The 14538-nt window shown below is 32.7% G+C and overlaps 1 protein-coding gene across 2 annotated transcripts in view; it reads right to left on the bottom strand.

Annotated features, from left to right (window-relative positions):
* LOC143230392 (A disintegrin and metalloproteinase with thrombospondin motifs like) overlaps positions 1-12418 on the bottom strand; it is a 43586-nt gene extending 31168 nt beyond the window's left edge. Inside the window, exons 1-6 of one of the 2 annotated variants that reach the window (XM_076463892.1) lie at positions 12282-12418; positions 12045-12167; positions 6360-6487; positions 6029-6095; positions 5354-5565; positions 3976-4068 (exon numbers count right to left, since the gene is read on the bottom strand). In XM_076463892.1, coding sequence (XP_076320007.1) covers positions 3976-4068; positions 5354-5565; positions 6029-6095; positions 6360-6437 — 450 coding nt within the window. In that variant the 5' untranslated portion in view covers positions 6438-6487; positions 12045-12167; positions 12282-12418. The remainder of the gene's footprint in view (positions 1-3975; positions 4069-5353; positions 5566-6028; positions 6096-6359; positions 6488-12044; positions 12168-12281) is intronic. The other variant, XM_076463893.1, reaches the window with a different exon arrangement.
* Positions 12419-14538: the final 2120 nt, after the last annotated feature.

The raw sequence follows: 14538 nt of genomic DNA, 5'->3' as shown, positions 1-14538 counted from the left end.
TACACAGCACACATTTTAACTAAACTTTATTATTGAAACAGACAGTCGATCGTTGATCCTTTGTGAGAAACTTCTTGTACTGGACGCTACGTTTTATATCACCAGTTGGTCACATTATTTCTGTTAGTGACTTTCTTACAAGACTTAAATGTACAGCCAGTCGTCATTCGAATGTACAGTCAGCTGTCATTCGAAATGTTTCACAGTCTGCATCAAATCAAAGCTACAAGATTAAAAGATTCAATTTTTACTTTATATAAAGAATTTTAAGGTAAAGTTAACTCTTGCAACAATTTAGTTCTAAATTAAACATCATGTCTTCTAAGTATAGTAAAGAGTGTCGATAATGAAGTTGTGGAAAGACCTGGATATACTATGAATGATTGTTCATGTTATTGAAGATAATATAGACGAGGGGTTAATGAGCCAACCTGGATATACTATGAATGATTGTTCATGTTATTGAAGATAATATAGACGAGGGGTTAATGAGCCAACCTGGATATACTATGAATGATGTTTTATGTTATTGAAGATAATATAGACGAGGGGTTAATGAGCCAACCTGGATATACTATAAATGATGTTTTATGTTATTGAAGATAATATAGACGAGGGGTTAATGAGCCAACCTGGATATACTATAAATGATGTTTTATGTTATTGAAGATAATATAGACGAGGGGTTAATGAGCCAACCTGGATATACTATGAATGATGTTTTATGTTATTGAAGATAATATAGACGAGGGGTTAATGAGCCAACCTGGATATACTATAAATGATGTTTTATGTTATTGAAGATAATATAGACGAGGGGTTAATGAGCCAACCTGGATATACTATAAATGATGTTTTATGTTATTGAAGATAATATAGACGAGGGGTTAATGAGCCAACCTGGATATACTATAAATGATGTTTTATGTTATTGAAGATAATATAGACGAGGGGTTAATGAGCCAACCTGGATATACTATGAATGATGTTTTATGTTATTGAAGATAATATAGACGAGGGGTTAATGAGCCAACCTGATATACTATGAATGATGTTTTATGTTATTGAAGATAATATAGACGAGGGGTTAATGAGCCAACCTGGATATACTATAGATGATTGTTCATGTTATTGAAGATAATATAGACGAGGGGTTAATGAGCCAACCTGGATATACTATAGATGATTGTTCATGTTATTGAAGATAATATGAACTAGGAGTTAATGAGTAAACCTGGATATTCTATGGATGATGTTGAAGATAAAGTGGACTGCAAATTTGTGGATAGATTGTTGACTGCGTGTTTGTGAGAAAACTTAGATAGATTTTCAAATACATACGTTATGGAACAGTAGAAAGAACGTCAAGTGTGAAAAACCTTGCTTGGTACTCCTATAACATATGAAGACAAAACTCTTTTACTTATTACTCTAACTTACATATTTATTTCTCACCTATATCTGAAAGTATTTTTATTACTGCTATTTTTACTGTTCTTCTCGCCTGTGGTTGATCTACTTTTGCCCCCATCGTTTGTACTGTTCTTGTTACTTCTATTCAAATGTGTTTTTACTACCACTGTTGTAGTCACCTCTATTTTTATTTTTATCCTTACTATTTTTACTGATCTTGTCACTTTTATTTGGAATTCTTCCTGTCTCTAATTTTTGTACTACTCCTGTTTTCTTATAGCATTTGGGATTTATTTTTCAATCTATTTGTTTTTTGTTTGTTTTTTTACCAACACCGTTCTAGTCCCTTCTATTTGATTTCATTTTGTTGGACACACAAGACAGTTTAGTATAAGAGATATGTAATTCATTTAGTGATCCTATACTTAATGATCATTTAGTTTTTCATAAAAATAGTGTTGAAAGTAATTATTTTAAAAGCGATAGCTATGACAAATTTCATTACATAACTCGGTAAGAGTCGTACGTTATGTGTGTGTAGTTGAATTGTTATAATTTGACGTCAAATTACTCGAAGCTTCAGTAGTTTTGTTGTTGCTTCAAGTGACTATTGTTACATCATAGAGTCTCATTGTTTACAGAAAGTTCTAGGCCTCAGTATCCATAAAGTCGGAAATGAATGTAAACACATTCTTTTAAAGACATAGTTACAATATCTGCTACAAATGCCATCCGTCAAGTTCAAAACATGTTTGTAAACGACACAGCATGTTTCTCTGAATTTTTCTAACGCACCGGCATTAATAGATACAACTGCCTCTACGATTTTATCCTTAAGATGATGCAAGGTTGTAATATTTTATAGAATAAACTTTCAACTTTGCTCTTGTTAACTTAACAACATGATATTACCAAATCTGCAAAATAAAACATAAAATTAGGATAATATTTCAAATAAAATAAGTTTACATTGATTACAGACTTTATGGAAACCTTGTATGTACAACCAAGTGAATATAAGTTAAGTAAAAAATTTAAATTACTGAGAGTGAAGTTAGACTGCGTACTTGTTATTTTAGCTGTAACAGGCGGTATTTAAAGTGTTTGTATGTTTTTGAATTTCGCGCAAAGCTACACGAGTGTTATCTGCAATAGCCATCCTTAATTTAGCAGTGCAAGACTAGAGGGAAGACCGCTAGTCATCACTACCCACCACTAACTCTTGGGCTACCAACGAATAGTAGGAATGACCGTCACATCCTAACGCCCCCACGGCTGAAAGGGCGACATCTTTGGTGTGACGGGAATTGGAACCCGCGACCTTCAGATTATGAGTCGAGTGCCTTAACCACCTGGCCATGCCTAGCCATATTTAAAGTGAGTTTCCCAGTTTAACAGTGATAAAGATAATAATTCGTCTTGTCAAAAGGTTTGTTTGTTTTTTTAATTTCGCGCAAAGCTACTCGAGAGCTATCTGCGCTAGCCGTCCCTAATTTAGCAGTGTAAGACTAGAGGGAAGTCATCACCCCCCCACCAACTCTTGGGCTACTCTTTTACCAACGAATAGTGGGATTGACCGTCACATTATAACGACCCTACGGCTGAATGGACAAGCATGTGTGGTGCGACGGGGATGTGAGCCCGCGACCCTCAGATTACGAGTCGCACGCCTCAACCCACCTGTCAAAGGTGTTATAAAGTAATTGAACTCGCCTCTGTGAACTTTCACGAAAAAGAGACAGTTATTTCAAATTCAGGATACAATTATGGTAACCTGTAACTTAAGTAAGTTTTTCGCAGATTGTGTCCAAAGAAAGAGAGTAAAGAAAAATAATTCATCTCGTCAATGAGGTTCTAAAGTAGCTGGACTAAATTGTGTGAACTTTTGACTACGAATTTGTGAGAAAGCTTAAAAAGACTGTTGATTATGTTTTTATAAAAAAACTTAAATAGAATATGAACTATACTTCATGCAGTCTGTCTGTGATATCTTATAGTATAAAGGATTTTTGTACATACGTTGACTTCTTTTGAACATAATATTTTAAAGCAAGTGGATTGTGTACTGTAAGTTTACTGTTCGAATTTATCACCAATACGTCACAGACACCTACTGTAAAAGACTCTGGCCTTTACATACTTACAAACCTGACAACTTTTTTACCACCACTCTAAAAACCTTTATTTGGATTTATTTTTGTCACCACTGTTTTAACTCTTTTTCTGTCACTTCTACTCAAATTCATCATTCTCGCCGCCGTTGTGCTGTTGTTGTCACACCTATTAAAATATATTCTATTTCAATTTATGTTGTTCTTATCACACTTATTGAAAATTTTCTTGTTACATCTGCTTGCACTTTTCTTGTTACCTATATGCCTATGTTTCTGAAATTTTGTTACATTTTTACCTCTTTATACTCGTTTGTTCAATTTTTGCGTCTTTTTTCTTCTTTGATTTTCATCTTTATTTATATATCTATTTGTCACTGCTTCTATTGCCTTATCAGCATCGTTCATCCAAAAAGCGTGATACCCATAACTTTTCATATTAATCTCTTACCAGATTAAGCATTCCATCTTGTTCCCTTATTAGTACTGCGGACATGGTCACTGGGTCATAATAGGGTACTCCAATATTACTTTCTTCTGGTTCCTTTAAATACAATAGAAATACATACATCAGAACAACTCTCAAATTTTTGAAAATGTTAGAAGTTTCTTTCTCCTGTAAAATAAAGCTATAACAGTTGAGTAAAGACAATATGTCTTGTATTTTATTGTTCATTAGAAACAAAAACGTAGACATACAGTACATAAACTGTCAAAGAATCCATTGCTTTTCCAACAGTAAGTTTATGATCTTGCATCCACAGCTCAATTCCCTATTATGGACAAGGTGTCCTATTATCTCATGGTGTTCATAGGTAAACAATGAGAGCTAGAACACGTTCATTAAACCGACAACGAAACGAAAAAATTAACCTGAATAACTTTTGAGGCATATAGTTAAAAACCAAAAATATATACGTAATCTGAACACGATTAAATGAAGTTGAGAGAAATTGGAGAGTAGAACATAAAATAGACTTCACACCAGTCTATTAGACTTTTATAGAATTAGAGAAATAAAGAGATTTAAAAATCAGTCATTGAATTTAAAAAAATTTCGTTTGTTAAGTTAGGAGAATCTTTTTAGAAAACAAACCGTATTAAGGTTCTAATAAAACAAAATTCAATGTGTATATAAATATCATATTTTAAATAAACAAGTCAGTGGCGTAAGAATATTTTGTGGTTCTCACACACATAGCTAACACAGCTCATGTTAGATACGTAAATTAATACATTAAAGTAAAAGATGAATAAAATAAGGCGTTTTTATTGTTTCATGCAATACTGCGGTGAGGTAGATATTGGATTATGGTTAGTGATTCCTAATGGATTAGATGGTCATCCACAAGTTGCAGCTGTTTATCAGGCATACTCTTGATCTACAAAAGTGTTAATTTTGTGTAGGTTAAGGTGGGCCTATACCAGTTAACTGAGTTTCATCAGGTGAGCTCGTAGGCACAAACGTTATTAATTCTATATATATCAAAAGTAGACCATTCTTGAGTTTCTTCAAAAAGGTCCCTTTAGCAGCTATACAGATGATTCATCTATAAGCACACTACTGAAACAAACTTTAATCTTGTTCATCACGTAAGTAAAATACACACACACATTATTTTAAATGCTAGAGTGAATATTATATAACTTCCATTACGCCATTATGAAAATTTGTACATTAAATTGTCCTCCTGGATCTAAAAAAAACTAGCAGAAACTTTGCTTCGAAAAAGAAAAGAGAATGTCAAGAGTTATCCATGAACAATCCAACTGGCGATTTCTTTCCGAATTAACAAATAAGTTAAACACTTGAAATGTGTTTTTTTTACCTCTTCGTCTATTTCTTGATAATGTAACTCTCCATTTAATGATTTAGCTTCAAGGAACTTCATTGATTTCAGTTTCTCTTGAAACTCATGGTTTTTCTTCAGGTTAAGACGAAGTGTCTCACCAAAAGCCGTTAGATGTACTTGCTTTACGTCGTTTCTATCAGTTTCGCGTTTACCGATTGACCTCACATGAATCACGTCGTAGTCTGGAACTACAGAAAGCACTGTTCATTTCTCTAGATTTAGTGGTACACTGGTATACAAGTACACTTCAATATTAATGTCACTATACCCTGCAACCTCTCTCTCTAATCAGTGCCAATGGCATCTATGACAACATTCTACTGTGTGTCTACTATTTTCTTACTTTTTATCTATTATCTCCAGTCCAACTGCGTATCTGAGCTGTGGTACCTACTGTCATATCTACTGTCTTCTGTCACATTTTTCTCTGTTATAATTTATCACATTTTTCTACCCTTAGTCTGTTTATCTATTAATTATAACTGAAGTAAAATAAAAGTATCTCTTTTTTTCTGTCACAATGCATATCTATTTTCTTACTGTTGCAGTGTGTATTCATCTTCTATCACATATGGATATTCAGCTTACCTCATTAACAGTAAGTTGGAGTATTAACTAAAGCTGTTTTTATTGTTGTTGTTGCTAACTTACCTTGTTCGTAAGTCTCTATTTGAAAAAACTTTGTCATTTGTTCTCTCGAAATGGCATCCAGGTTCAGCTGAAATAAATTCATAAAAAAAATCATCTGAGTAGTTTTTTTTTAATTCTTAAATATTTTATTCTATAATTATTATTTCATACAAAACTCGGTAGAATATAGCAGAACGTTCACTCAATGAATATTGGTGCTTTCAATTTATGTTATATTTTCTGCATGAAAATGTTATATCATAATGAAAAATCATTTCTTTATTTCACAACTGAAAAACTTGTGCTTTCCAGATTTGAAATTTAATAAAGTAAATACAAAATGACAACTTGCCTCCCTCTCGATTGTGAATTTTAATTTCGCTAGCACCAGAACCAACCACAAGCACGGATTCGGGTAGATGTACCTCATATTGTTTGTTTTTTATTCCAAGGTGAGCTGGAACAGGAGTTGTCAGCCTTCTAAAATAATGGCAAAATGTAATTTCCTGTACTATTAGAGACGTCTTTCAATGAATCTTTTAAGACTGTACCACGCAGACCTAAACAAGATTGTTCTAGCATTGTTTGATATTAACAATCTATACTGAAGAGGAATTGCTGTGTTTACACTTGAGTTAGTAAATGATATGCGCACCTACTGTTTACAGTTGAGATAATAAGGGATTAATACACAGTAGTATATTTACAATTGGGTTAGTGAGGATTTACACAGTAATGATATTTATAATTGGGTTAGTAAGGATTTACACAGTAATGATATTTACAGTTGGGTTAGTGAGGATTTACACAGTAATGATATTTGCATTTGGGTTAGTGAGGGATTACACAGTAATGATATTTACAGTTGGGCTAAGGCATTCGACTCGTAATTCGAGGGTCGCGGGTTCGAATCCCGGTCACACCAAACATGCTTGCCCTTTCAGCCGTGTGGGCGTTATAATGTTACGATCAATCCCATTATTCGTTGGTAAAAGAGTAGTCCAAGAGTTGGCGGTGGGTGGTGATGACTAGTTGCCTTCCCTTTAGTCTTACACTGCTAAATTAGGACGGCTAACGCAAATAGCCCTCGAGTAGCTTTGTGCGAAATTAAAAACAAACAAACAAATATTTACAGTTGGGTTAGTCAGGGATTACACAGTAGTGATATGTGCAGTTGGGTTGCTGGCGTATCTATATAGCAGTAATATTTACAGTTGAATTAGTGAGGATTACACAGGAGTGATATTCACAGTGGAGTTACCAAGAGATTTACGCAGCTGTGTTGTTACAAATGTACACATCTATGTTATTTGTGGTTGAGTTAGTAAGTTATTTACTTAGGTATACTGTTTACAATTTAATTACTAAGGTACTTATACAGTAGTGATATTAACAGTTGGGTTACTGATGATTTACACATTAGTGATATTTACAGTGGAGTTACCAAGAGATTTACACAACTATGCTGTTACAAATGTACACACCTATGTTATTTGTGGTTGAGATAATAACGTATTTACTTAAGTACACTGCTTACAATTTAGTTATTAAATACAACAGCGGTATTTACAGTTGAGTTAACCACGGTATTTTCAGGTTCCTGTTATTTACAATTCATGTAATCAGGTATTTATTAACAAGTGTTGTTTATCAGTGATGACACAGTATGGTTATCAGATATATACTTTTACAGCAGTGTCGTTACCTTTCTGTTAGATATTCACACAACAATGTTCTAATAGCACAGCTATTCAATAGTGCTGTTACTGGTCGATTGAATGTTTACATTGCTGTGCTATAGCATCGCTAATAGATTGTTTTATAAAACTGATAATATAGATAAACTAATATATGTATAATATAATTATACACAGACTTTCTCAACATTAAAGTACTTTTATTCGCAACTTTTTCGTAGAAAAGAGTCCGCGTATAATTCTACATATTATTAAAAAATGTTTGCACAGCAGTTTGATTTCAGCACTGGTAAGTTGTTACACGGCAGTGTTGTTACAAAACTATCACATGCTCATTCAGCAGTTTTGTTAACCAACAACTAGATATTGAGGCATAATTGTGTTACAGGCCAATAAGAATGTTGTTGCAGTGTAGTTATAAAGCACTTTTGTTACAGGTCTACAAGATGTTTATGCTGTAGTGTTTTTACAGGACTACAAACAAATTGTTACAGGAATATAATATAAGTTTTTAAAGACCAGGTTTCACATATGGTTACAGAGTGTTTGTATAACAGTACCGTTACTAAGTGATGTAAAAGTAGTTTTGTTTACACTTGATATACTAAGTTTGATGTTTAAAGCTAAATTACAAAAAAGTTACACAGCCATGTTGTTTTCTCTTAAAGTAATGATATTTACACAGCTAAGCTATGCTGTTTATAGTTGAGAATCCGTTATTAACTTAACTGAAAACAGTACAGTTATGTGAATAGCTTGTTAACTCTGAACAGTATTACACTGTAAATATTTTAGTAAACCATCTATAAACAGCATAGCAGATAAAAGTCCTTACTTGCACACAAACTACTTATGGAGTTTATAAGTTCATTTTGGGTCAACATATAGTAACTTAAATTGATTTAAGTGTATGAATAATATTATGGCGTTGTGCCTAGTTTATTATTCCATAGTATAAAGTGGACAATTTTTTAAACTTTATATTAGAGAATTCTTTTCTTTTCCCCAAAGATAAAATTGGAAATATAATGCATTAGGTCTCTATCTCTCAAATTATATTTTCAGTTTTATCTCTAGTGAAAAGAACAGAAATTTATAGATAGATTTGTTTTAACAAGTCAAATAAATATTTATATACCAGTTTTGTTGTAGGACACCTCGATGTTTATATACAAATGTCTAACAGACCGATGTACAAGACTTTATTTCAATGTGCTTATACAGCACTTCTGATAAAGGAATTAGGGTGTTTATATAGCACAATTATGAGATATCATCCTGATAGTGATATAGTAGAGTTATTACAGGCAATTAGATATTTATATATCAGTTATGTAGCAGGACAACTGGATGTTTTTGTAGCAGTTTTTTTGCATGATTTCTACATGTTTAAACATAACTAAGTTACAGATTTGTATATAAGATTTGTATATAATAAGATTTGTATATAAGAATATTGTAAAAGTGTATTTAAATAGTACTTTTCTTACAGAATTATAGAGTAGTAATGCTATACGACAACTATGTGATTATATAACATCGTTGTTCCTGGAATATAGTGTTATTACTGTCGAACAGGGTAACTTTACAGTTGAGTTCTTTCAGGAAAACTAGGTGGTTAAATGGTAATGTTGATATAAGACTACATAATATTTATACAAAAGTCTTGTTATTAAATGATTTACACAGTAATGATTTTTACGTTCTCTTGTACATTCCATTACATTGTCACCATTTAATTTTTTTCTTTGAAAAATTCTGATTGAATATGAAAACTTCTCGCTCAATAGCTAATGTTGCTTTTTGTAGTTAGAATATTTTGAATCAGTTTTTTTTTAATTTTAATTGGAATTTAAATCAGTTGCAAAATGTCCGTAATTAAACGTGTGTTTGTATTATTTAAGGTAAACGGTTGTTTCTCTTTAATTATAAGTAAATATTATATTAGGGGTGGAATTTTTCTCTTTAATTATAAAATAATATAATATAAATAAGCATGTTTATCTCTTATTTTATAAAATAATATTATAATTTATATAATATTTATATAATGTTTATCTCTTAATCATGAAATGATATTATTTTAGGTAAAAAATTGTTTTCTCTTTAATTAGAAATGGATTTTGTTTCTTCTTTTTAATAATTATAATAGCATATTTTTTCGTAAACAATGGCTCCTTCTTTAATTTTGGGAGAGCTTTATTTATGTAATTACAGGTTGGTTAAATAGAAGTTGTGTTACGGAACAGTGAAATATTTATACTGCGGTGTTGTTAGAGGAGAACTATATGTTTATACAGCAGTGTTGTTAGAGAAGAGCTATATGTTTATACAACAGTGTTATTATAGGAGAACTATACGTTTACACAGCTGTGTTGTTACACACTTTTCATACAGTAGTTTTCTTACAGAGCTAAGAGTATTTATACGTTAGAACAGTATTTCAACAGGGCATCTAGATGTTTATACAGCAGTGTTGGTATAGGAAAAAAAAACTTGTTTATACAGCTATGTTGTTATTGGAGAACTATATGTTTATACAGCAATTTTGTTATTGGAGAACTATATGTTTATACAGCAATTTTGTTATTGGAGAACTATATGTTTATACAGCAATGTTGTTATAGTAGAGTTATATGTTTATACAGCAGTGTTGTTACAGGAGAACTATATGTTTATACTACAGTGTTGTTATAGGAGAACTATATGTTTATACTGCAGTGTTCTTATAGTAGAACTGTATCTTTATACTGCAGTGTTGTTATAGATGAACTATATGTTTATATTGGAATGCTGTTTTAGGATAATTATATCTTTATACTGCAGTGTTGTTATAGGTGAACTATATGTTTATACTGCAGTGCTCTTACAGAAGAACTATTTCTTTATATTGCAGTGTTCTTATAGGTAAACTATATGTTTATACAACAGCGTTGTTACAGGAAAGATCCATGTTTTTATTGCAGTGTTGTTACACAATTTTTATACAGGAGTTTTCTAAAGGGCTTCAGAGTATTTATAGGTTAGAACAGTATTTCAACAGGGTATTTAGATGTTTATACAGCAGTTTCATTAGAAAGCTATAGGGTGATTACACAACTGTATTGTTCCAGGACAACTTGATGTATATAAAGCATTGTCGTTACAGGATTACGTGGTGCTTATTCAAAGCGTTGTTCCATACTTATTAATACGGTATTGTTGTAAGAAGACTACTATGCGTTTATAGAGATTGTTTGTTGCATAATAGCTATATATACGTGTACAGCAGTTCTGTCACAAGACTCTCAGTTGTTTACACAACAGTGTTGTTTCATGACAACAAAATACTCAAAGAAAAGTGATGTTACTGGGCTTTTATGCAACAGTATTGTAACAAGATTACATTGTGATTGTGCAACAGTGTTATTATGGCACTAAAATATGATTATATAGCATTGTACGGTGTGATTCTTCAACACAACTTAATGTTCATACGGCATTGTCTTTACATGGCGTCTACACAATGGTGTTCTACACAGTTACAGCATTGTTATATGAGTAGCTGGTGTTTAAATAACACTTTTGTTACCAGACAACTTGATGTACATCCAATAGTGTTATTGCAAGAATGCAACATTTTTATACAGCAGTGTTGTTCTGGGTTATATAGTATTGATGGAAGATTGTTGCAGAGAAAAACAACATCTACAATAATATATGTTTTTGCTAGTTCCTAGTTTGCTAGTTGTTTTAGGACAACTAGATGTTTACACAGCAGTATTGTTATAGGAAAACTGACTATTAATAGAGTGGTGTTTTAATAAGGTTACAGAGGGTTTACAACACTCATTGTTCCTACAACGACTCCATTATTGTTGTTGTTTTCTTATTCCCTTCAAACACTATAATATATTTTGTCCGCAATATAGTTGGTGCGAACTAGGTCTTTGCACTGTAGTTGATTATTGCAGGGTACAAACCTGTTGCTAGTACTTGTCAGGTTGCAACGAAAATATGTCAGTTTTGTACGCAAAGCTTTAACACAAAGCTCATAAAAATACCTTATAATATCAATAGTAAGAACTCGGAGCTATTGTATAACATAGATTAACATAAATATTCAGACACTTAGGTAATTACAATCTTGGGCTGGTTCATGTTTCCTAGTTTCCAAATTTTACATTCTTCTTAACTGAATTACCCAGTAATTATGAATTAAGCAACGTTTAATCTGGTTTTATTACATTTCTTACTTCTCCTGAACTCTATCTTATACTTGCTAAATTACTGACAAATGTTACAACATTCTCTCTTAGCTCTCACCTTCTCAGTTGTTATCACTTTTAAAATGTTTTTACCTGTAATTCTCTCGTCTTCCGAGTCACTGTCGCTTGACTAGAAGTCTTACTGCATCTGCTTATGTTTACCTGCTGCAGCTACGTGAGCACCTTGTGCAAGCCAGGAGTATAATTTTCCTGTACCTTAGAAAGAAACTATTATGAAGAAAAACCAAACTTTAACAGTAATGCTATAGGTGTTCCATTAGCTATGTAAGTTATTTTTAGTACAACAGACTGGCGAAAGTCGCTACTTACCGTCTCCGTGGAGTCCCGAGCCTGTTGTCAGTTGGGTTGACCACCTCAATCTCAGTCTATAGCTGTGACCTACATAGCAACAGGTATTACAGAAACAAGAATCAACTGTGCGTCAATCGAGCCAATTTTTATTCTCGCTTACCCTATCCTTGAGCTGAGACAATGTTCCTACACTATATCACCTACATTCTGGGCTTGGCGAGTGTTCTAGTTTTAATGTGTTCAGACGTAATACCTGTACAGGTGATCATTTGTTTTAGCTGTGTGAAGTGGACTGTACAGAGAGAGACATTTCATTACTCATAACGTGCATAATTAACTCCAAATAACGAGAAACGAAACTGAAGCCTAAAAGACTGAGCTCAGTGAGGCTTAACGACAATACATATTACTCTGACACTTCTGCGAACAACTTTATCGGTAGATATAAGAATCTGAATAAAAACATCATCAGACCCGGCATTTTGCGCTGTAGCTAATATCTAAACATAATTCGTGAATATCAGTTTCTTTATAGGGCATTTTATTGCTCTTAGCAACCGACATAAAATGTTGCTTTGTCGAAACGATTGTTCCTTCGATCTCTTATTTTTATCGTTTTGAATGGAAAATGTACAAGTGGAACTTTATAGACTGGTGCACAATGGTCAGTAGTTTTAGACAGATTTACGACTTTTAACGCATATTCAGAAGTGCGAAATGTGCAACTCCATTCTGATTATAACTGTATCATTGTATATTGTGGATTATCTTTATCTTGTAGCTACTACTCTAACTTTCTTATTACATTGTGCAATAACAAGTGTTTTCTTTTAGCAAAGCCACATCGGGCTATCTGCTGTGTCCACCGAGGTGAATCGTTGTAAATCCGCAGACTTACTGCTGTAGCAGAAGGGAATATACAACAACAAAACAATTTCTTTACTACTTGAAAAATATAACTGTTTATGAGTAGTTTTAGTAACGCTTATTCTAAAAATCACGTTAAAAATTACTTATCCTCTCTAGTCTTCGAGTTATGATAGATGTATTTAGAATATTATTATATATCGTGAAAATAATAACTTTGTCTTTAATAACTTTACTTATTCATAGAAAATTGCATTTAAGAATCTATAACCTGCATGCTTTAACATGTTTATATCATGTTCACAGCATGAGAAATTAATGTTCTCATTGTGCAAAGTACAGCTTTCAGACTAACTTTAAATGAGTCGATAAAAAGTCTCCATCCTTTTAAGAGTGTATCAACGTTTGTACAGAAATACGAAGTGTCTTACATGCTGTAGTGAGAAGCAAGACTTTGATGGTAGCGTCAGTAAACTGAAACTCTTGTTTCTGAAGCTAACAAGTTCCATTACTGTAAACGAGAAACAAGAAGTGCCTCATACTGCCTTAATAGAAACAAGTTACATATCAGATTATTTAGCTCTTCTGTTGTGAGTATATGAGGTATTTTATGTTGAGGTGTCACAGGAATAGAATTACTAGATGAAGGTCATTCTTTGTCTTCCTCGTAAAATAACTATTCTGTTATCCAATTCGCGAGTAGGTATGACATTGGAAGACCATCCCATGAGATATGGGTTTCATTGCAGATACATTATTTGGATATTTAACGTGTTGTTTAGTATGCCTGAATACTCAGAAACATTAGTCATACAAAAATAACAGTCATAGCATAGGAACTGCAAATGGTATACTTGCTCTCTTCTTACATGTATTCCGCTACAGTGTCAAGTCCGATGTGCAAACTATACAACACACATGTGAAACTGAATGTTTACCTTGTCACCAATTTTACATCAAAAATATTGGTAGTAAACTACCTTTGCCTGGTATGTGATGTTTTTTTCTTTGTGAAAATGCGATATATTTGCCACAAATGCAATTGAAATTGTTTGAGTGATTTTTGCACACTATCGGATTTTACTTGAACTGGAAGCATCCAATATTTCAAATGGTTTTTAAAAACTATTAAAGAATTTATGTTCACAGAACTAGAGATTAAAAGATTTTTAAAAACAAAGTGTTGAAGAATTAGGTTATATCGCGTGTATAATGCGAGGGAGAAGATAAGATTTTATTTTAGCTGTGTGCGAAGCGAGGATAAGCGACCAATTGAGTGAATGAGATCTAACTAATCCAACTGATCTAACTACATCAGTTTAAAACTCAGTCGAGGGACTTCTCAAATGTTCCTGCAAAGTAAACATGTAAATGTTTTGTAATTCCCGGACGGTGGAGGTAAGCGTGG

Source organism: Tachypleus tridentatus, chromosome 10 (genome assembly GCF_004210375.1).
Source record: "Tachypleus tridentatus isolate NWPU-2018 chromosome 10, ASM421037v1, whole genome shotgun sequence".
Classification (NCBI taxonomy): domain Eukaryota; kingdom Metazoa; phylum Arthropoda; class Merostomata; order Xiphosura; family Limulidae; genus Tachypleus; species Tachypleus tridentatus.
The sequence above is the reverse complement of the archived record's forward strand: the minus strand, read 5'-3'. Positions and strand labels throughout refer to the sequence as shown.